Source organism: Anolis sagrei, chromosome 1 (assembly GCF_037176765.1).
Source record: "Anolis sagrei isolate rAnoSag1 chromosome 1, rAnoSag1.mat, whole genome shotgun sequence".
Taxonomy (NCBI): Eukaryota; Metazoa; Chordata; class Lepidosauria; order Squamata; family Dactyloidae; genus Anolis; species Anolis sagrei.
In genome coordinates, this window is record NC_090021.1 from 315455412 (window position 1) to 315479957 (window position 24546).

General features: G+C 42.0%; 1 protein-coding gene across 2 annotated transcripts in view; it reads right to left on the bottom strand.

The window, feature by feature from the left end:
• The window catches only part of CCDC88C (coiled-coil domain containing 88C), a 126918-nt gene that overhangs the window by 81108 nt on the left and 21264 nt on the right, over nt 1-24546 (bottom strand). For both annotated transcript variants that reach the window (XM_060756674.2, XM_060756682.2), the window contains exon 3: nt 11699-11807. In XM_060756674.2, coding sequence (XP_060612657.2) covers nt 11699-11807 — 109 coding nt within the window. The remainder of the gene's footprint in view (nt 1-11698; nt 11808-24546) is intronic.

Below are 24546 nucleotides of genomic sequence, written 5' to 3' on the forward strand. Positions count from 1 at the left end.
TGACATAAAATGATAAAACACTGGATAAGATAGCAATGAAAAGGTACATTTGTGGGGGAGGAGCTCATAGAGGACTGAACAGTGGAATTAGACTTTCAATAAGGTGGGGGAAAGTGCAATATGAGGGAAACAGTGTAGGTGAAACAACAAGACGTGAATATATGGTCACTTTCCAAAGGCACATCGGAAAAACCAGGTCTTTAGATCTTTCTTAAAAGCTGCTAGGGTGGGAGCTTGCCTAATCTCACCAGGTAGCAAGTTCAATAGCCGGGAGGCCACAACAGAGAAGGCTCTCTTCCTCATTCCCATAAGTCGTGCCTATGATAGAGGGAGAGGTGAGAGGAGGGCCTCCCCCAAGGATAGGAGGGAACATGCAGGTTTGTGAAAGGAGATGCGGTCATGAAGGTAGGCGGGTCCCAAATCATTTAGGGCTTTATAGATGATAACCTGCACCTTTGAATTGGGACTGGAAAATGAATGGCAGCCAATGGAGCTCCTTAAACTATCCTCTATCTCCCCAACAGATAGGAAAAAAATCCATGCCTTTGATACACTGGAAATAACAATGACATACCAAAAAAAACACAAACAAAGGTAAAGGCTTCCCCTTTCATCTTTGGCTTTCTGGAGGCGGTGCTCAACTCTGGCCATGGGGAAGTGTTCTTGTTCCATTTCCAAACCGAGGAGCCTGTTGTCTGTAGACAACTCTTAGTCATGTTGCCAGCATGGCTGCATAGGCACTGTTATTACCTTCCCACCGAAGCACTTCCTACTGGTGTACTCACATTTGCATGTTTTCAAACTGGTAGGTTGGCAGGAGCTAGAGCTAACAGTTGGGAGCTCACTCCAACTCGAGGCTTCAAACTGCCGACCTTTAGGTCAGCAGATTCAACAGTTCAATGGTTTAACCTGTTGCACAATGTATATCACAGCACCTCAGCCTCGGGGAAAGGCAATGGCAAACTCCCTCTGAACAATTCTTGCCAAGAAGACTATGCTAGGGCTTTCTTAGGGTCACTGTGAGTCAGAATCGACTTGAAGACACAAAGTACCAAAATTACTGACCTTTCAAAGGATGCATGATGTTTTATTTGCTATTTTCAAATGAGGCCAGGACACCACCATTGGAAAATGCTCAGTGTGAGAACTTACCTGCCTCAACCAAAAACTAAATTGCAAAGCTAAATTCTCATAAGGAAGGAATATAGCAGTATTGCAACTTCTGCAGGAAACAGGAAATTCCTTTTAAAAACTACAAACGTGAAATGCAAATATTTTCATTAACAATATGTGTGACTTGTCAAGTGTACAGTTAACTGAATGAAAGGGAACAGGCTCAACTAGTCCAGTGGAGCAAATCAAGGAAGGTTACAAGGAACAAAGGTTCTAATGTGACAGCGATTCCAGTTCAGTTCTACTAAAATAATCAACAGGTTTTTCAAGTCAAAGAGCCAAAGCAGAAAGTGATGGAGAAAGCAGGAATTACTTAATATACGTACATATTGTGTACTACATAAGACATGGCAGATCAAATGCGTAATGGGTTCAGCAACAATGCTTAGCACTTTGTTTCCCTTGGCTATAAAACAAAACAACTTGAAGTCAACAGGCATCTTGCACAGGTAGGCCTCCCTGTAATGAGGTGAAACTCGAAATAAATACTATGTCTGTATATGGAATGTCTACATTTGCCTCTTGCTACCTTAACCAAGCATTTTTTTATTATTATCAGGAGAAGAGAAGATGTGAAGCACAAGCTTAGATATTTATTAGGATCCTCAAAGAGATATCTGCATGTGCTTTTTGGTTAAACCAGGCATGGGCAAACTTGGGCCCTCCAGGTGTTTTGGACTACAACTCCCACAATTCCTAAGAGCCTCAGGCCCCTTCCTTTCCCCCCCTCAGCCGCTTAAGCTGAGGCTGAGGCTCAGGGGCTGAGGCTGTTAGGAATTGTGGGAGTTGTAGTCCAAAACACCTGGAGGGCCCAAGTTTTGCCCATGCCTGGTGTAGATGCATCCTAGGATGAGGGTCCAACACTTAGAAGTAGACTGCATGCAAACCTGGAGGGCCAAAGTTTGCCCATGCCTATGATAAGCCATAGGTAGAAATCACAACTCTTAGACAACGTGTGAAACAGCACAGTCTGTGCTTAGAACACAGTTAAAACAAAAGCAGGCTTTGTTTTATCACCGTAATTATATTAATTCAGCCTGGAGCCCATATTTAGAACACCCTGGGAAGCTTCTTTGGAAGGGGCAATATTTCTCCTGCACCATTTCAGGCATCATGGTTTGTGGACTTGAGGGTCTCCATGTTTAAAGCCTTAGTGCCTTTAATTCAATTGCTAGCTCCAATTAGAGTAGACCGACTGGATCCATTTCTGAGTGGTCATCCAACATGTATGGATTGTACCCTGTTATGCGGAAGCAGGATTTAGCCAAGTCCCGTGCAAAAGACACACAGGCAAGAGGGAAAAGGAACAGAAAAACTTCACTCTTATCAGCAGAGGCATAAACTTGCAGTGTTGCATACAAAATCAAACAGTGCAACAAACTTACATAGCCCTTGTAAGTAACACAGAATAAGGCTTCTTCATCTTCATTCAAATGAGAGAACAAAACATAAACCTTGAGTAAATAGCTATTTTACCATAGCAAAGAGCATTGCTGTTAGAGCATAGCAGAATTACAGCATATTGCTTTTCCTCCCTCAGAGTCTCCAAACTGTATTCTAAAATCCATACAGTTATACCCCATCGGGTGTGCAGGCCCATAGCCAGGATTTCAATTGGGGGGGGGGGGGGCTGAGTCTGAGTGAAAGAGGGTCTACCCTAGCATACCTTTTGTATCGTTACCACAATACCCCCATGCATATGGGATATATTGAGTATGGTGATCAGATCATGATATGAATAAACATAACAGTTTAAATAATGCACCAGTAAGACCTTTTTGAGAACCACCATGAGAATTTTGGGGGGTGGGGGGCTGAAGCCCCTCAAGTCCCCGTCCCCCCCGGCTACATGCCTGGGTGTGGCCCAAACATGCTGGTTGATCTACATTACCAGCTGCACATATAATTAACATCATAAGGTTTTTCTTTAACACACACATTTGATCCTGCTATGTCTTACTGTAACATACTCATCTTTCTAGAAAAGAATTACTTTTTTTCCCAAGCTGCAGCTCAATGAAGATGAGATGTCCGATTGTTAAGATGTGTATAAAATATTGAAGTGTTTGATCTGGAACATGTGAAATGCTTTGATAAGCCAACAGATTTCTATGAGAGAAAGAGATCCACCTGCTTCCATTTTCTGGTTATGGATTCTTGAGTTTCCCCTGGGAACATAGCCTTTTAAGCCCTACCATAACACAGCTGTTCCAAATAAGCCAAGCATTAACCCCAAACCGACCTTTTACTTGCTCTAACCCAATGAGTGTCAAAATAAGCTCCGTTTGGCAGGTCTCTTGATAACTACAGACTGGAGGCTGTACCCAGATGCCACCATGACCATCTTTTATGCATTAACCTACATTTGTTTCAACAACGGACGACCAAAGGTTGTTTTTTATCTTGTTTCTGCACTTCATTGCAATTAGATTTTGTTACCTCGTGTTCAGCAAGACTCACATTCAGTGACAGCTCCACAGAAACCACGTTTAGTCTCCTGAATAAATTCATTATAAGCCATTACATTAAAAGCATGACTGAGTTTAATAGCTTAATTTACAAGCCTCCACATCAAGCTGAGTCCTACGATACAAATAAAAATACCTGGTAATAATACTACTTAGCATTTATATTGGTCTTCAAAGTGTTTAAATACTTCACACATATTGTCTCATTGAGTCTAATAGTAACAGTTCTGTATATTAATATCCATATTACATACCTAGCATTGCTACATGCAAGCAAAAATAAGATGTAATGATATTTTAAAAACACAAAAATGCCTACATGCATTTCAAGAGTCTTATCCACTTCAGATACATAACAAAAAGGGTTAAATTGTAAATTGTGTGCACAGGGGCAAGAAGCACTGCTTAGTAGTCATGTGCATTTGGGTTTTACCTTGATCCGTTTTGTGTCCTGACTTTCATTGGGGGCCCTGATCCGTTTTCATCTGAGTCTCCTGAAATCGGGAGGTCAGATATTTGGTTTTGGTTTTCAGGGCCGAAAGATCCATTTTCTTTCTGCCCATTTGGGGGGGGGGGGGGGAGCACTTGACCCATAGGCCCAAAGCACCCGGGCCTATGGGTGCAGGCTTTGAGCCTATGCATCCGGGCATGGCAGGGCTTGTAGCCAAGTGTCAAGTGCCTAACCCACCTGTATCAATTGCATTTTTGTTTCAGGAAGGGCCTTTCCGTTTTGTGCCATCCAAATGGACAGAATAAAATGGAAACATGAATGAAATGAATGGGACAAATTTTGGGCCCATGACTAATGCTTAGTAAACCACAGACCATACAGATACAACTGTATGGAAAGAATAGGTCACAGCTTTATTTGGTTACAGGTATAGATAGGGTTGACACACACATGGGTCTGGATCCAGCCACTGACTAACCCACCTCTTGATCAATGATCCACTAGAAAAATTTCCCTCCGGCCACTACAGAAAGAATACAGAAGCCATGCAGCCCAGAAAACACACAACAATCCAATAGTTTTCTTTTTTAGAGCAATAACTAAAATCCTATCTGTTCTGAACAGTACCTTATTTACCCTCTGAGAGAATACAACTTAGCCCAGATATATAAAAAAATCAACTACAAAGTAACAACATAATTAAAAAATTGGGAAAGGAAAGTTGAACAAAAATGTCTCCCAAACCTGCTCAGTCTTGCCTTTAAATCTCCTAACATTATGAAATGCTGGGTTTTCACAATGTTGTTTACAATAACCACTAGATTAATGAAACTGGAAAAAAAAAATTCAACACCCTGAAACTGGTGAGATGATGGGGCATGATAGCAGGCTTGATTTCTTTCGCACTCTTTCCTCCAGCAATTAGCAAGCTATTTGGTTCTGCGGTCAATTAGCATACACAATCTTAAGTCCTATTATATACTACCTAGTATATTCTTTGTAACTGTTTCTCCACTGTGTTTTCTACATGCCAGAGAAATCAGAGAATTGCTAAGAATAACCTTGGGATAGGATTCAAAGCTTCTGTGTTTAACAAAATCAGCACTTAAAATTTGTTAAACATAACCCATTTGCATCCACTTAAGAGAATGAGCCATTCTGCCTCTATCACTCAACTTGTACATGCTTCTCTATCACTCTACTTATACATGCTTCTCATGTAGTGTAAGTTCTTAACTTACACTACATAAGCGTGAAGACCATTATATTTAGCACAAAAGCAAGTGCATAAGTAGAGTGCTAGGATAATTCTACTTTGGGGGCGGGGGGGGGGGGGGGTACAAAACATCTGTAGTCCTCAAACAGATGCATCCCATACAGCTTTCTCACCTGCTTAAGCTAAGAAAACATAAAACATGCCTGACCTTTCTAGAGCAGAGTTGTGAATAGCCAAAATTAATTTATATTAAACTAAGAGCCCAGCCTGCTGGGAATTTCTAAGATAGCATTTTGCAACCTGGGGGCAGGATCCCTGTGGAGGCACATAAGGGGGTGTCAGTGGATCACCAAAGACCATCAGAAAACACAAAATTTTCTGTTTGTCATGGGGGTTCTGTGTGGGAAGTTTGCCCCAATTCTATTGTTGGTGGGGTTCAAAATGCTCTTTGATTGTAGCTGAACTATAAATCTCAGAAACTATAACTCCCAAATGTTCCAAACTCCAGCAGTGTTCACATTTGGGCATATTGAGTATTTGTGCCACGTTTGGTCCAGATCCATCATTATTTGAGTCCACAGTGCTCTCTGGATGTCGGTGAACTACAACTCCAAAATGCAAGGTCAATACCCACCAAACCCTTCCAGTATTTTCTGTTGGTCTTGGGAGTTCTGTGTGCCAAGTTTGGTTCAATTTCATCATTGGAGTTTAGGGTGCTCTTGGATTGTAGGTGAACTATAAATCCCAGCAATCCAGGCCCGTAGCCAGGATTTTGATTCGGGGCGAGGAGGGGGGGGGGCTGCTGAGTTTTTTCAGAGGGGGGGATTGGGGGGGCTGAGATTCGGGGGGGGGGGGGGGCTGAGTCTGAGTGAAAGAGGGTCCACCCTAGCAAACCTTTTGTATCATTACCCCAATACCCCCATGCATATGGGATATATTGAGTATGGTGATCAGATCATGATATGAATAAACATAACAGTTTAAATAATGCACCAGTAAGGCCTTTTCGTGAACCACCATGAGAATTTGGGGGGGGGGGGTTGAAGCCCCTCAAGCGCCGCCCCCCCCCCCAGCTACATGCCTGCAGCAATCCCAACTCCCAAATGACAAAATCAATCCCCCCCCCCCAACCTCACCAGTATTCAAATTTGGTCCAGAGAAGGAAAATACATCCTGCATATCAGTTATTTTCATTACAATTCATAACAGTAGCAAAATTACAGTTATGAAGTAGCAACGAAAATAATTTTATGGTTGGGGGTCACCACAACATGAGGAACTGTATTAAAGGGTTGTGGCATTAGGAAAGGTTGTGAACCACTGATCTAAGAGGAATATCAGCAGATCAACCTCTGTTGTGCTGTGGGGACATTTACAACATTTGTACGCTGCTGTTGGAACAATAAAGTCTTAGCTCCCAGATACTAGACAATGGAAGCACTTTACAAGGGAAGCTGCTCTAATTACTGCATTGAAGGAACATTCAAGCTTTATTGTTGAGATACTCAGAAATTAACCCTGCAGTACATGACATACCACAGATTTTTTTTAAAGTTTCATTATTTGTCTAACAGTAACTATGGGTTAATTGTCTTAGTTCCTTCTTCAATCATTTTGTAAACACTATAATTGCAATTAGATTCTTCCAAATGCTAAATGAATCCATTTTTTAAAAATTAGGCTATTAAACCATTGATATTTAAGAAAAGGAAACATCACAGCTCTGACATTTTCCAGTTTTGCAAGCACTCTTCTATCTCCCTACCAAACTAATCAATGTTTCCCTGAAGGATAGGAAAAAAATGGAAATCATCAACATTTATCTTTTTTAAAAAATGCAGTGCCACTTCTGAAGGTTCAGGTTCCAAATGATCATTTTTGTGATTTGGCCAAAGCTCAAAGAGATCACATGTTTAATGATCCGAGGACAGCTTTCATGGTGTCTAGGTAAGTACTGTGCCTCAAACCTTGGATCTAATTAAGTCTTATTCGTAGTGTCATATATGAGCTTGTCAGATTAATTCACACAAGAATACAGCAGGTCTCAAAGCAAAAGGAAAAAAAAAACCTTTAGTGCATTTAGTACTGGTGGAAAGTAGGAATCAATGCCACATCAGAGTCAATCTAGACAAGTTGTATTCATTTATTCAGTTACTGAAATTGTGTTGAATCAGATAACCCAGAGACCTGCTGTCCCATAACTGTCACAGAAACAATGTTAAAATGTCACAGGTCACCCCATGTTTCCCACAAGGTTTTCTTCCAGACAATACAGAAAACAAGAGATTCCCAGAAGGCCAAGTCTGGCTGCCAGAGCTCATCTAAAGGAACAGGCAATCAAAGGGGGGGGGGGGGGGGGCTAAAAGGAAAATCATCCATACAGATGGCTATCATGTCTCCTCTCAGCCTTCTCTTCTATAGGCTAAATGTGCCCAGTTCTTTAAGCCACTCCTCATAGAGCTTGTTCTCCAGATCCTTTAAAATTTCAGTTGCCCTCCTCTGCCCTCCTCTCCAGCTTGTCAACATCAATTCTAAATTATTAAATATGATTTTCTGTGGGCAAACAAATGGCGACTACTGGATGGCCTATATTCTGTATCAGAAACTAGAGCTGATGTGGTCTATCCAATGTCATTTTTCTGAATCAGCACCCCAAATAACCAAACTGAATCTAAAGTTGACCAAAAACTGATTTGTAACCCTTTTGGTACTCATGTTGGAGAGTGGTTCCTGGTCAAAATAGTCTCTGGTTAAAAAAAAAAAGGTTGGGAACCACTGATTTAAAGCATTCAAATATGAAACAAATTTGCTAATTTTAACACCCAGACAAATCGTAAATGTTGAATAAGGACCAGTGCTTTACATTGGGTAAAACTTAAAAATCTGGGGAAATTTTCACAATCAGCTCAGAACAGCTGCAAAACACACTGGCTTGTTTTCGCACCTCCAAATTGATAAAAACCTCATAAACAAGGGGTGTTCATTAAAGATTTCCCCTGACTCACTTCTATTTATCACAGGATGCTGAAACTGCACATGTGTAATGATATAAGCCTCTATAGGTTACGTGCCAATTTACAACCCAGATCTCATAACAGTCTTGATTTTACAGGTGCTGAAGTGATGTGAAGTTTGGTAATGGACCCAGTGGAATACAGTGCAGTCATCAAGTTCCTTTACTTGAAAGGTCGCACACCAAAGGAGATGTTCAATGAGATGAAAGAAGTTTATGGTGATGATGTGGTCAAGAACTGGCATTGTCAATTCAAATGTGGTTGGACTTCAGTGCAAACAGCTCAGATTCCAGGATGACCCCACTCTGCTATTGATGAACACACCATCCAGCAAGTGGAGATCACCATTTTAGAAAATCAGAGCATAACCATTTGCCACCTAGCTCAAAATGTCATGGTGAGTGTTGGGTCCGTGGAAAAAATCATCCAAGACCATCTTCACATGCATAAGGTATCCGCTCACTGGGGGTCCCGGCTGCTCACACCTTTCCAGAAGCAGGAACAAGTTAAATGCTCTCAGGCTTTATTGATGATGTGCCATGGAAACCAGGAGGACTTTTTCAACAGACTGATCACACAAGATGAAAGCATGGTCCATCACTATGGTCATGAGACTAAAATCCAGTTGATGCAATGGAAGCATCATGATTCACTGCCCCAAAGAAGGCACGTGCCCAACTCTCAGCAGGCAAGGTTATGCTCACAGTATTTTGGGACCAGCATAGAGTAGTATGGATGGATTTCCTAGCAAAGGGTCCCTGACTATGCTTCACTGCTGCAGAAATTGTGGGAGACCATCACTTGCATTCTGCAAGACAATGCACCAGTTCACAACTCACATGTTGCCCAAATGCAAGCATGCTCCTGTGGTTTTGAAATTCTACCGCATCCCCCTTATTCACCCGACCTCGCACCATTGGACTTCCACCTCTTTCCAACAATGAAGTTATTTTTGAAGAGCAAGCATTTTTCAGATGATGAGACTGATTTTCGAAGTCACAATGTGACTTTTGGAGCAACCTCTAGACTTCTACAAGTGAGGGGTTTACAGTTGCTTAAAAAGATGAGTTAAGTGTGTGTCCCTAGGTGGCACCGATGGAGAGAAGGACTAATAAATGGGCCAAGTTTCATTACTCCCTGTCCACTGGAAGTGGGTCTGGGGAAAACTTTAATGAATGCCCCTCGTACCCCCTTTATGGTCAAATATGAGCCCAAATCCCAAGTGGTGCCACTCAAATATATATTTTAGTCAAAATATATCTGCTGGAATATTTCTTAAAATATCAGCATGGAAATTACATTTCTTTTTTAGTCTGTTATCCAGGTTGATAAGTGACACATTTCTATAAAAACAGAAAGCTTTATAAAAACAATTTATTACAAATATGCTGGATCATATTAAAAATTCATCATTCATAGCAAATTCAACCTTCATGCATTCAGCAACAAGAATGATACTGGTAGTGATTCATAGCCATCCTAATTAGTAGCCACATTGCCTTCGCCTCCACAATCTGATCCAATTGCCTTTTAAAACCAGCCAAAATTGGCAGCCACAACTACATCTTGTGGAATGTCCCGCAGTTAAAACTCTGTCCTGTATAAAGAAGTAATTCCTTTCATCTGTCCTTTAATCCCACCATTTTTAACTTCAGTGGATGACTATGGGTTCCGGTATGAGAAAGTCTAAATAGCTTTTCCACATCTACTCTCTCCACCTCAAACAATAACACATTCCCTTGTAAGGCAGCTGCTTCTATCCCTTGATCACTTTCGTTTCCTACAGCCTTTCAACCCACTCCATGTGGCCTTGAGTTAATGTCCTTGTAGTGCGCTAGTGATCCACTTCAAATTGGACACAAGTCATAGCAGAGTAAGTTAATTAAGGTAGAGTAGGAGCCCCCGATGGCGCAGTGGGTTAAAGCACTGAGCTGCTGAGCTTGCCGATTGAAAGGTCGCAGGTTCGATTCCGGGGAGCGGCGTGAGCTTCCGCTGTCAGCCCTAGCTTCTGCCAACCTAGCAGTTCGAAAACATGCAAATGTGAGTAGATCAATAGGTTTTCGAACTGCCAACCTAGCAGTTCAAAAACATGCAAATGTGGGTAGATCAATAGGTACCGCTCCGGCGGGAAGGTAACAGCGCTCCATGCAGTCATGCCGGCCACATGACCTTGGAGTTGTCTACGGACAATGCTGGCTCTTCGGCTTAGAAATGGAGATGAGCACCACACCCCAGAGTCAGACATGACTGGACTTAATGTCAGGGGACTACCTTTACCTTAACACTGGAAAATACAACTTATTGAAGGATGCTAGTTAATACAATGTTGAACTGAGTGTAGTTCAGGCATGGGCAAACTTCGGCCCATGCCAAAGTTTGTCGAAGGCTTTCATGGCTTGAATCACTAGGTTGCTGTGAGTTTACCTAGGCTGGACGGCCATGTACCAGAAGCATTTTTTCCTGACATTTCACACACAGGCATCCTCAAGCAGACAAGAGTTCTTTCTCTCACCCTGGACGTTCCACAGCTATATAAACCTCACTTGCCTAGTTTCCAACAGATTCCTCAACCTCTGAGGATGCCTATTATAGATGTGGGTGAAACGTCAGGAGAAAACGCTACTGAAACATGGCGATACAGCCTGGAAAACTCACGGCAACTTTGGTGATAATGGACCCATGTCCTGAGGGCATTTAGGAGAAAAACAGTCCTTTAATCACACCTGAAGGGTTAATGAAACCCTCTAGTCTTCCACAGTAACCAGTACCTACAGTAAGTGAATTGTGTTGTCAAAGGCTTTCATGGCCAGAATCACTGGGTTGCTGTGAGTTTTCTGGGCTGCATGGCCATGTTCCAGAAGCATCTCTCCTCAGGAGAGAATGCTTCTGGGACATAGCCATACAGCCCAGAAAACTCACAGCAACCCAGTAAATGAATTATTTGGCTTTACTATGCAGGGACATGAGAGAAGCCTCCCACAAGGATGGTAAAAACATCAAAACATCTTGGCGTGCCCTTGCAGTTTCTCAAGTCGCTCCTGACATGAAAAAAAAAACACGATGCCAATATGTCAGTATACTATGTCAGTACACAAAAACATAGTTTTGAGGCAGATTATTTTCCACTTTCACTCTGTCATTGTTATCTTCATACATATAGTTCATGCAGGTGGTTTATGGGACGTTCTGCAGGTTTACAGAGATAAATATATTTACACCTTAAACAGACACCACACCACACATACTACTATGCCCACAACACTGACTGAAAACTTATCAAGAAATTCTGCTTCCTCTTAAATTTCCAGTGGCAAGTCATTCATTAAGAAATATATTTAAGTATCTCAGATAAGTAATCAAATAAACCAAGATATACCTGATAATAAGTTTTGATATTTCTGATCAAGATAGTGAGGTTCTGAATCCGGAGGTTGACGTCATTGTTGACATGTTCGTTGACACGCTGGTTTGTTGGCCGTGGATCTCTGCAAGAGAAAGATAAGGTTTTAGAAAATGTAGAGGAATTTGCAGATTTCGATGATTATTCCAAAACCATTTTTATTAAGCACCCACTACTCCTGTTCTTTTACTTCCATCTATTATACATTTCTGAACTCTACATACTTCTCTATCACAAGGTCACTCTACTGTTAGAAATGAGGCAAAGTTAAGTACAAAACAGTTTTAAACGTTTCAATGTGAGTAGCCATAATAGGGTTAAATAATTTAAATGATTCAAAGTCTCCCACTCTATCCTCCTATCCTGACCCCTCTGTGATATGAGTTAATGCTCTTAAGTACCACTTCCTGCCCCGTTCCTTCAATTTTGTCCCAAAGTGAAACTAATTCAGCTTAGTATTAATAACATTTCTACCTTAATGGAGTTTTAATTTGTTTCTTGAGCCATTAGTGCCTTTTCTCCCAATCATGTTCTCTAACCATTGAACCCACTCTCTGATGGCACATGTAAAAATCAGTTGGTGAGTGTGTTAACTGAAGAATGCAGAGCATATTGGTTGGGCCATTCCCAGAGGCTAGCTGAGCCTGGGAGTTTTGGCAACAGTTACATATTAAGGCTTAAGCTGTGCAGGATCTCACAGAGAGACATACAGTTCTTGCTTCATGAGCTACTGGAAGGAGATTTTCCACATGGACACCTAAAGATTTTTCATCTCTCTTAAAGGACATTGGATGAGTCAATTGAAGTGTTCACATGATTACATATATGTTGCTCTGCATTCCAAACAGTAAACTACTTTTGTGATCATCTGCATGGCATATTTTCTTTCTCTGGCAAGACAGTGTGTGGACTACGTGTGATTTTTCATTACAACACACTCTCCACCATGTACAAGTTAGAAACAATGCCTGAAGAAATGAACAAGATGCAGGCAGGATCCCTTGAAAGATGAAAACCATCACTTGCATATTGGATCCGTGGATCATAAAAGCAAAGAGAGAAGAAATGCTTGAGTTGGGAAGGGAAGCAATGTATGTCTCACCAAAGCAGAAGATTCCTAGAAAACTAAATGATCAGGTTGACAAGATTACACTAGCCACATTTGTTGAGATAAGGCGCTCACCTATAAGTCTTCCTGTAAGTGGGGACACTTAATAACTTGTGCAATGCCCATGACCCACCTGTTATGTGGAATGGGGTTAAACTGGACAGTCAAACTGCAAGTGGTGATGAGAGGTTGCTTTTCCAATGCTTGATCAAGTAATTCTAGTGTTCTAGTCTTAAGGTAAATAAAAATATGACCCCTCTACCTACAGTATGACACAGTGCCAGGAATGTAGCGGGGGGGGGGGGTCTTGAGGGGCTTCAGCCCCCCCCCCCCAGGAAATTCTCATGGTGGTCCGCGAGAAGGCCTACTGGTACATTATTTAAACTGTTATGTTTATTCATATCATGATCTGATCACCATGCTCAATGTACCCCATATGCATGGGGGTATTGGGATAATGATACAAAAGGCTTGCTAGGGTGGATCCTCAGCCCCCCCCCCCCCCGCTTTGAATCAAATTCAGCCCCCCCCCCCCCCCCGAATCAAACTCAGCACTCCCCGAATCAAAATCCTGGCTACGGGCCTGCACAGTGCTATTCAATTTAACCTCCTCAAAATCCTTTCTATCATTTATGGAGCCCAGGCAGAAGGAATCTGGGCAGTATAGCAAGTGTCCTCAAGGAAAAGTGTTCTTACCATACATCAAGGGAACCACTGACTGCATAGGGAAGATGGAGAAACACAACCTAAAAACTGTCTACAGACCCTCTAAGAAAATCCAACAAATACTATGTTCAGCAAAAGACAATGAGGATCCCTTCACCTCTGCAAGAGTCTACCGTATACCATGCAGCTGTGGACAGGTCTACATAGTGACCACCGAATATAGCATTGCCCAAACACGAATCAAGGAACATTAAAGGTACTGCAGACTATTTAAACTACAGAAGTCAGCCATAGTAGAGCACCTAATGAATCAACCTGAAACATATTATTTGTGAACACAGAAATGCTGGGCCACTCTAACAACCACCATGTCAGACTACATAGAGAAGCCATAGAAATCCACAAGCATGTGGAGAAGCTCAACAGAAAATGAACATCTCACTACCATTATTTATAAACCTCTAAAATTTGGACAGTAAATAGAGAGCAACACCCCAAAAACAGGGGAATTCCAGACAAGAATCAATCAGGACCAGCTAACACCTCCCAACAAAGGATTCCCCCGGGCAGGAAGCAGCCAGGCTTTGAAGATGCAAGGCTATTCAATGCTAATCAAGATGGCCAATGGCAGACAAGAGTTCTTTCTCCCATCCTGGACATTCCACAGATATATAACCCCCACTTGCCTAGTTTCTAACAGACCTCATAACCTCTGAGGGTGCCTGCCATAGATGTGGATGAAACATCAGGAGAGAATGCTTCTAGAACATGGCCATACAGCCCAGAAAACCCACAGCAACCCATTGATTCCAGCCATGAAAGCCTTCGACAACACATTGTCCTCAAGTCACTTGCCAACTTATGGCAACCCAACCCCATAGGTTTGTCTTAAGCACAGAATACTCAGTGGTGGGATTGCCATTTCTTCCTCTGGATTATGACCCACAGCTCCTGTGGTAGCTAGTTTCCCATCCAAACATTAACCAGAGCTGGCCCTGCAAAGCTTCCAAGAACAGACCAGATCAGGTGCCTTTAGGGCATTTAGTATGTTACAAAGCACACCACCCACTTTATCTACAGTGCATAATTTCTTGATGACAGCACTTGTCCCAGTTTAATGAAATCAAGGTAATGTTTGTACCTTCCAGCAAGCAATCCAGCCAACTTTCATACACTTATTACTCCAACTGTATAAGATTCTTAGTAAGAATTATATCACTTATCTCAATCTTATACCTGGCAGTTTCTGGCCCCGAGGTATATACAGTACCAAGGGTTAGGCTGCAAGATGTACGCCAAATCTGTGCAACGTTGATTTATACAATGCATTTACATCTATAACAACCACTCCAAATTCAAAGTGTGTATAAAAGAAGTAACCACAAATATGCTGAATAGCAATTTCTACTGCAGCTAACAAAAGTTACTGTTTTGGACCACAACTCCTAGAATTTCCTTAACCAGCATGACCATTATGGGAGCTATAGTCCAAAACGTAGCATGTTCTGAAACTGTCCTGATTTGGCAGAAACCGACCCATATGTTCTGCCATCTATTTTTTCAGCTGCTTTTTAATTGTCCCAGTTTCTAACTCCTTCTATGGTTCCCTTTTGTAATCAGCTTATTTCAACTGCTGCAACAGAATTCAAAATGTAAAGTACCTTGAACACCATTAGCAGAAGAAAACAGAATGGGAAAGCATTGTGCCCCTTTCCCTGTAGACCAGGGGTCGCAAGGGGGATTCAGAGGGGTCACCAAAGACCATCAGAAAACATATATTTCTGATGGTCTTAGGAACCCCTTTGGCAGAAAAGGCTGAAGATCTCTCCGCCTATCCTTCTCTTCTTTTTTGGAAACATACTGCGAATCCTCCCAACAAAAGCCCTCCTCTGTTGTGATTGACAGGCCTCTCAGCTGTCCTCTTAGACAAGGAGAGGGCTGTTTCTGAGGATCCAAGTGGGCAGGGGAGAGCAGGTGTGCTTGGTGCATGGCTGCGTGGTGCACATGTGTGGGCAGAGGAGAGTGTGTAAGGCTGGAGGGAGGCTTATGCCAGCAAGTCCTTTCAAGGTATGGGGGTTCTGTGTGGGAAGTTTGGCCCATTTCTATCATTGGTGGGGTTCAGAATGCTCTTTGATTATAGTTGAACTATAAATCCCAGCAACTACAACTCCCAAATGTCAAGGTCTATTTTACCCAAACTCCACCAAAATTCACATCCGGACATATTGAGTATTCCTGACAAGTTTGGTCCAGATCTATCATTGTTTGAGTCCACAGTGCTCTCTGGTTGTAGGTGAACTACAACTCCAAAACCCAAGGTCAATGCCCACCAAACTTTTCCAATATTTTCTGTTCGTCATGGGAGTTCTATGTGTCAAGCTTGGTTTGTGCCAGAGGGTATGACGTATCCAGGTTTTGGTGTCCATTATATGAGGGAGGAAACCCTGCCACATCCATGCCAGTGATTTCTTGGAACAACTGCCCATTTCTCCCAACTGGTGGGATCCGCCTGCTGCCTTACCTCCAAATTCAACACCCCAAAAGCATGGGATAAGTATGCAAAGTTTAAGCAGCACACTCACTCAGCTGCTCAGCAACAAAAGAAAAGCTCTCATTACAAGGCACTTAATCCATTTCATCCACAAGTCAGAGATCAGATGCGTAATTATAATTTTGAAAATTACAGCAGGTGACGGCAAAAACAAATGCTCGAGGCATTCAAAGATGTCTGGAAAAGATTACTACCCAATTCTAGGTTGTCAGCCCTGCAGCCTGTGAAATTGGCTCCATCACAAAAGATATGGGTTTGGCCTCAAAGCAACAGAATTAGACTCGGTGTTGTACGTTTTCATTAACCTAAAGCCTGCAGCTTCTCCTTGTGCTCAAATACACTACTCCAGCTGTACGAACTCTGGCAAAAGGGACTGACATGTCAGATTAAGAGAAGATGGGAGACATTTCTGCAGAACATGCAAGGAGTGGAATGAGGTCTAGTTTTCACACCTGTCCCTCTTCTCCATACACAAACATGGCATCCAAGCTCTTTAATTCTAGATGGGTCTCAAGAAGGGTGCAAATGCTTAGTATTAGGTGAGATCTTCTGAGATTCAGTAGAAGGCACCTGTGAACCATGGACAGTTGACATGCTGCTCTGCTTTCCTACTGCTGGCAGCAAAGATCTGGATATTGGCCATTAACTGGCTATTGTGGAAAGGCCTTTCAATGGAATCGGCGACATATATCCATAGATATGTAACCCCCCACATGCCTAGTTTCCAACCAATCTCGAAGTCTCTGGGATGCCTGCCAGAAATGTCACCGAAATATCAGAAGAGAATGTTTCTGGAACATAGCCATACAACCTGGAAAACTCGCAGCAACCCAGTGATTCCGGCCATGAAAGCTTTTGACAACACATTGACTTATTCCCCCTTTATATCCCATTTTCCTTCCAATCAAACGCAGCGCCCAAACACGAATCAAGGAACATGAAAGGCACTGCAGACTACTTCAACCAGAGAAGTCAGCCATAGCAGAGCACCTGATGAACCAACCTGGACACAGCATATTATTTGAGAACACAAAAATGCTGGACCACTCTAACAACCACCATGTCAGACTACACAGAGAAGCCATTGAAATCCATAAGCATGTGGACAGTTCAACAGAAAGGAGGAAACCATGAAAATGAACAAAATCTGGCTACCAGTATTAAAAAAACTCTAAAATTACAACGGCAAAACAGTAGAGAGGAAACAATCTGGGACATCTAATCACTTCTCAACAAATGATTGCCCCAGGCACTGCCATGCCATCAAATGCTAATCAAGGTAGTCAGTTGAAACATTCATGCCTAGCTCCAGCAGACAAGAGTCCTTTGTCCCACCCTGGTCATTCCACAGATATATAAACCCTTTTTCCTAGTTCCAACAGACCTCACTACCTCAGAGGATGCTTGCCATAGATGCAGGCAAAGCATCAGGAGAGAATGCCTCTAGAACATGGCGATATAGCCCAAAAAAAACCCCTACAACAATCCTTTAAAAGATTATTAAACATCTGTTGAGCTCTTGGGAGGTTGTTGAGTAAACTCACTTAAGGTGTTAACAGGGAATTAATGAGAAGTGGATGTGTTTTCTCAAGTAACCATTACAGGCTGCTCTGAATACTTCCAACACAATTGTTAGAAGAAATGCTGGCAAATACAGACTTGCATATCCATAGGCACAGGAAAACAGACAAAAAAGGCAGATTAGTATAATCTGCCCATGACAACAAAGCGTTTCATTCTCAGGGGATGAGCTTTTACCTGTCTTTCCAGTCATGCCTATCTCTATGCAACAATCAATTTGTCATAAAAGAAGTAGTGGTTTTAGACAGAATCCAGAGTAAATTTTCAATCAACGGAGGCCAATTCTGTGCTAGAACAACCAACAAGGGATTCATGAGCAGCAATAATTACCATTCATGAATTCTTGTTATATTATGCAACTGGGCAAGTGCATGGGACTTCAACAAACAATCATAATCCATGCTTTGTATTTGTAAAATTTGTAATCCAAAGGATATTTTTCCTAGCACAGTTAAATTATGATGCTCAAAACATCATAACCGAAAGAAATGAAAGAATCATAAGCAGAGCCAAATCCAGCTTATCACACAGGATAAAAAATTGTTAGAATCATTGTATTTCATTGGGAACACTGCAATAATTTCTTTCAACTCTACAGAGGGAAGGAGTTTCATGGGTATAATCAAAAGCGGGCAAATAATGTCTAACAAGTAACAATGTAATTGGTAATTCATTAAGACAGGAGGGCAGGTTACAAGAAGCAACATTATTATTATTGTACAATTACACTGTAACCAGGAAAATTACACTATAACCAGGTGCGATTGGTAGGGATGAGGGAGAGGACCTTCTCTATGGTGGCCCCCCGACTCTGGAACTCACTCCCTAAAGATATCAGACAAGCCCCCACTTTGGCAGTCTTTAGGAGGAGCTTGAAAACATGGCTGTTCCAGTGTGCCTTGCCTGAATAAAGGAAATAATGCCCGATCTGACCAATTTCCTTCTATATGTCCTCTGAAACACTTTATCTATCCGTTGGATTGATCTCCCTACATCTCTCTCTAAAAACCCCATGCCTAGACATACCCTACTCTGTACGCGCCCAGGGTTTTAAAATTTTAATCTATTGCATCTGGCCCTGCCATAGTGTCTTAAATCTTTTGTGTGTTATTGCTTATATGTTTAGCTATATCATTTATATTGTTTTATATGATTGATTGATTGATTGAATGAATGTACTGTTGTATTAGTATTTGACGGGCTTGGCCTCATGTAAGCCGCCCGTATCCCTTTGGGGAGATGGTGACGGGGTATAAATAAAGTTGTTGTTGTTGTTATTGTCAATGCCTTTTTCTTGGTTTAATTAGTATTTTATTCTTTACTCATAGCACCTCAACATGAGAGAAGACTCCCACAAGGATAGTAAAACATCAAAACATCTGGGCATCCCTTGGGCAACTTTCTTGCAGTCGGCCAATTCTCCCACACCAGAAGCGACTTGTAGTTTTTCAAGTTGCTCCTGACATGAAAAAGACATGACTTTTGAATGGTCACTTTGCCTTGGCCTTCACATGTACACATGGGGAGTGTGTGTTTTAAAAACAATTCTTAAGCAATACTGTGTTAGAAACACATCCCTTATTTATATTTTGTATCCTAATGATGAAACCACAGCCCTGAACTTGCAAGATTTTAGCAGGGCTGCAAATAACAGGAGGTTTTGGTGGTTTCTTATTTGTTGGAACATCATAAGTCAATGCGAACACAATGGCAACTAACAACAACAACTAACAACAAACACATCACTCTATAAACAACAAGGATCAGGAACTATTAGCAAGATAGCTTTAACAAGGATCAAGGACTATTAACAAGAAACTGGGTTGTTGTAGGTTTTTTCGGGCTGTATGGCCATGGTCTAGAGCAGGGGTCCTCAAACTAAGGCCCGGGGGCCGGATGCGGCCCTCCAAGGTCATTTACCCAGCCCTCGCTCCGGGTCAACCTAAGTCTGAAACTACTTGAAAGCACACAACAACAACAACAACAATCCTATCTCATCAGCCAAAAGAAGGTCCACACATCCCACTGAAATACTAATAAGTTTATATTTGTTAAAATTGTTCTTCATTTTAATTAGTGTATTGTTTTTAAGTGGGTTTTTTTGCAAAAAAATAAGATATGTGCATTGTGCATAGGAATTCATTCATGTTTTATTATTATTATTATTATTATTATTATTATTATTATTATTTTCAAATTATAATCCGACCCTCCAACAATTTTGGGACTATGACCTGGCCCTCTTTTTAAAAAGTTTGAGGACCCCTGGTCTAGAGGCATTCTCTCCTGACGTTTCGCCTGCATCTATGGCAAGCATCCTCAGAGGTAGTGACCTCACTACCTCTGAGGATGCTTGCCATAGATGCAGGCAAAGCGTCAGGAGAGAATGCCTCTAGACCATGGCCATACAGCCCGAAAAAACCTACAACAACCCAGTGACTCCGGCCATGAAAGCCTTCGACAATATATTAACAAGACAGTTTTGACCTATGATGAGTTACCTCTTTAAAGTAACTCTTCATCAAAAATGATGTGGATACTGCATCTGCTTAAAAGATCCCTCTGAAACCCCCTCATGACCCTCCCAGCTGTCCCGACCCCAAAATTGAGAAAAGCTGTCCTATCACTTCAAGCTGCTACTCTAAGAGAAGCAACCAAGCAGCCATTATATCATTACACCTAGTAGCATTTGTTAATATACAATGAATGTGCAGCAGCTTAGTCAATTCCTATTTTTATACAGTAGGTCCTCTTCTTCTGGCTGCTTCTCCATGTAGGGGCTGAAATCCAACCCACAGAATTTTAAATCTGACTCACAGAACCTCTCCCTCAAATACATCCCTTGCAAATATCTATAGGACAAAAGGAATCCCTGCTGTTATCCTTGACCAATGGCCAAATACTTGGGAAACAGAACGACAATCCTAAAAGGCATGACACATGAATAAGGTATGACACTTGAGCATATGCTCTGGTAAATTTACTAAGTGCCATGTCATCTGTAACAATTTTGTCTGACAGACATATCTCTTAACTTTAGGATGCATACATTATTCAAGGGCTCTCTGGGAGATATAAAGCCTGAACTTTCAGCAACAAACACAACCCAATCTAAGCCTTCATTTCTCCTAAAATTTGGATACAACTCCTAAAATTTACCAGACCCCGTGTCCTTTGGCCATGTTGGCTGAGGATTTTGAGAGCTATAGTCCAAAAACTTTTCAAAACTCTGTTTAGAAACTCATTGTGTCAATGACACTTCTGGCATTCTGCAAACTGATAGTTAAGGGGCTACATTTAAGAAAGACTAAATAAATTGAGCATTCATTATGAAGTTTTCCTCACGTGTTGAGAGTGATGAGACTGTTTGTGCGTCAGTGGGCAGTTCTGGCTACTGAATAGAGCTCGGCCCTGTTAGCTCACTGCCCTCAGCCAGAGAGAAGGGAAGCTGTGGGTTACAAAAAATGTGCAGATTTAAAATGTTTGGCACCAGCTTCGGATGAAAGACAAATGACTTCCGATGGCTGGTTTTGCACTGCCTGTAATTATATCGCAGAGCAAAGTACTGGAAAGAACATGATGGAAAAACAAGCTTATGTCTAACCTTTATACTAAAAATGCAGAGATTAACTGAAATGCCAAATAGGTAAAGCAATGCCTTTTGTTCAAAGGGCTTAGGTAAGCCTTGAAGCAGGTGCAAACATTGTTTCTGGGAGTCCTTTCCATAGCAATTCGTCTGAAGAACACCTCTGGCACATTTGCCAACAAACCCTGGCATAGCAAATAGTATTCTGAGGCAAGTTCTGGCATCTCGGGGCATGTCTGGTATCTTGAGGCATGCTCAATTTCACCTCAAGAATCTAACTTGTGAGTGGCAGGATATAAGTATTTTCTATAAATAAAAATTAACATACTTTATTCAAATAGAGTTATGGCTGGGACTATAAGTGCTTATTCCAGCAACAGAAGCTAGATCACACCCAATAATTCCCTGCAATTGCAGATATGGGGATGGGTGAGCATTAGTGATGGTTGGAGAGTTTGCCTGTCATCGCTTATCTTTACACTGACAAACCCCTGATATTGATCCCATGTTGTTTAACATCTCCATGAAGCCACTGGGGGAGATCATCTGGACTTTCGGGGTGCGGTGTCACCTGTACGCAGATGACGTCCAACTCTGTTGTCCTTCCAACCTACTACTAAGGAGGCTGTTCAGGTCCTGAATCAGTGCTTGGCCGCTGTGACAGTCTGGATGAGGGCGAACAAATTGAAATTGAATCCAGACAAGACGGAGGTACTCTTGGTCAGTCACAAGGCCGGACAGGGCATAGGGTTACAGCCTGTGATGGTTGGGGTTACTCTCCCCCTGAAGACGCAGGTTCGCAGCTTGGGTGTGATCCTGGATTCATCACTGAGCCTGGAAACCCAGGTCTTGGCGGTGACCAGGGGAGCTTTTGCACAGTTAAAGCTTGTGAACCAGCTGCACCAGTACCTTCGGAAGTCTGACTTGACCACAGTAGTCCACGCTCTGGTTACATCCTGTATAGACTACTGCAACACGGTCTATGTGGGGTGGCCCTTGAAGACTGCCCTCCGGAACGAACGGCAGTCAGATTACTAACAGGAGCGGCGCTCAGGGAGCATACAACACCTCTGCTGCGCCAGCTCCACTGGCTGCCAGTTTGCTACTGGACACAATTCAAAGTGCTGGCTTTATCCTAAAGCCCTAAATGGTTCTGGCCCAACTTACATGTCCAAATGCATCTCCCCTTATAAACCAACAAGAATTTTAAGATCGTATGGGGAGGCCCTGCTCTTGATCCCGCCTGTGTCACAAATATGTCTGGCAGGGTCGAGAGACAGGGCCTTCTCAGTGGTGCCCCCTCGGCTATGGAACGCCCTTCCTAGGGACATTAGATTGGCCCCCTCTCTTTTAACATTCCAGAAAAAAGAAAATGCACTATAACAGAAATAGGAATATGGAACCACTGGATTATGAGATTGAACAACGTTTTTAACTAAGAGGCGCAAATGATTTATGTTTTATTGATCTTGTTATGGTTTTATATTATATGTTAATGTTTTTAAATGTTTTATGGTGTTGTTGGGCATTGAATTGTTGCCTCTGTAAACCGCCCTGAGTCGCCTATGGGCTGAGAAGGGTGGTATACAAATATAGTAAATAAATAATAAATATATAAGTAAACTAATTGTTCCATGGACTCTACAGGTACCCAATAAACTTTTGGAAACTTCAAACTGACCATTATTTTCCAAATTCTGATTTCTTATTCTGGAGATTTCATGGAGCAAGCACACCAAGGCACAATCAAGAAATAGTTTTCTAAGATCTACAGAGATACATTACAACGATATCCTCGGTCAGCAAGTGAGAGTCCATAAGTGGCAGGCTAAAACCCGGAAGCTCAATGCATGGCTGATAACGAATGAGAGACTCCCTTTTGGGCACACAGAAGTGACGTGGAAGGTGCTAAACAGACTGCGCTCTGGCACCACGAGACGCAGAGCCATCCTTAACAAATGGGGCCACAAAGGGTAATCCACAACATGCGAATGTGAAGAAGAGCAAACCATAGATCATCTATAACGATACAGCCTGAGTCCTGCCACGTATACAATGAAGGACCTTCTTATAGCAACACCAGAGGCACTCCAAGTGGCCAGATACCTTTAGTGTAATGCCAAGTTTTTTAAACTGTGTGTTTTTTAAATACATTGCAACTATATCCTCGGTTCACTTCTTGTTCGATAAATAAAATGGAGCCATATTGTGCCAAGCCCAGGAACAGGTGCTTTGAGGTTTGCTCCTTGACATGTGAAGACAAGCTGCCTGTCTTCTAGTGATGAGCAGCTGGCGCCCTTAGAATATCCTGATTTCAGCATTATTTTTAGAGGGTGGATAGTTTAGTCTCTCCAGTTGTCCACGGAGATTGCTATCTCCAATAGAAAATACAGTACTATTTCTCTATGGCACACAACAGATGATATGTGAGGCAGCTGGCACACTCAGTTCTTGAAAAACATATCCGTGGCCACCCAACCCAGTAATTAGCTGTTCCGGATTCAGTCTGGATCCAACCAAACTTCCATAAATTGCCAAGACTTGCATAGTGTAAAATAAGATTTTACTAGAAAATAGAAACTGTGTGTGTTTCGTAGCATGGAAAGCTCCAATCTTTTATTAAGCTTTCAATAACATAATGCAGGCATGGGCAAACTTGGGCCCTCCAGGTGTTTTGGACTTCAACTCCCACAATTCCTAACAGCCTACCGGCTGTTAGGAATTGTGGGAGTTGAAGTCCAAAACACCTGGAGGACCCAAGTTTGCCCATGCCTAACATAGAGGACTATCCCTTCCTGATCCTGACCCTATAAAATTGGGTTTATATGTTGCCCCAAAGAACGAAAGTGAAGAAGCTCACAGAATAAGGACAACTACACCAGGAGTCCATAGACACTGGTAATTTAATGCAGTTTCAAGCTGGTATTGAAAAAAGGGGGTTTCACTGCATAGATAAATGCATAGGCATCCTGAAACCAGTTTGAGGCCCAGATAGAGATCACACAGACCACAGAGCACCAATGCACATTAAGAGCTTTCTTTCACATGCTTTTATAGGAGTTTGTTGTTTGCCTAGCTTTGCAGAAATGCAGTGGAACCAAAGCCCATTCATTTCTCAACTAACAGCTCAGGAAGGAAATTCATGTGTGCAGGACCTTATCTCCTGGAATGTACAGGAAGAGTTCAAGCTTGGCCTAATTACTGTGTTCACTATTCTATATGCAAGGTAACCCTTCACATCTATTACAGGCTGTGTCATAACATCTCTGAATGATTTATATATTTAAAAACATATTTAACTCACAACCATGTCTCACATCCATTACTATAGA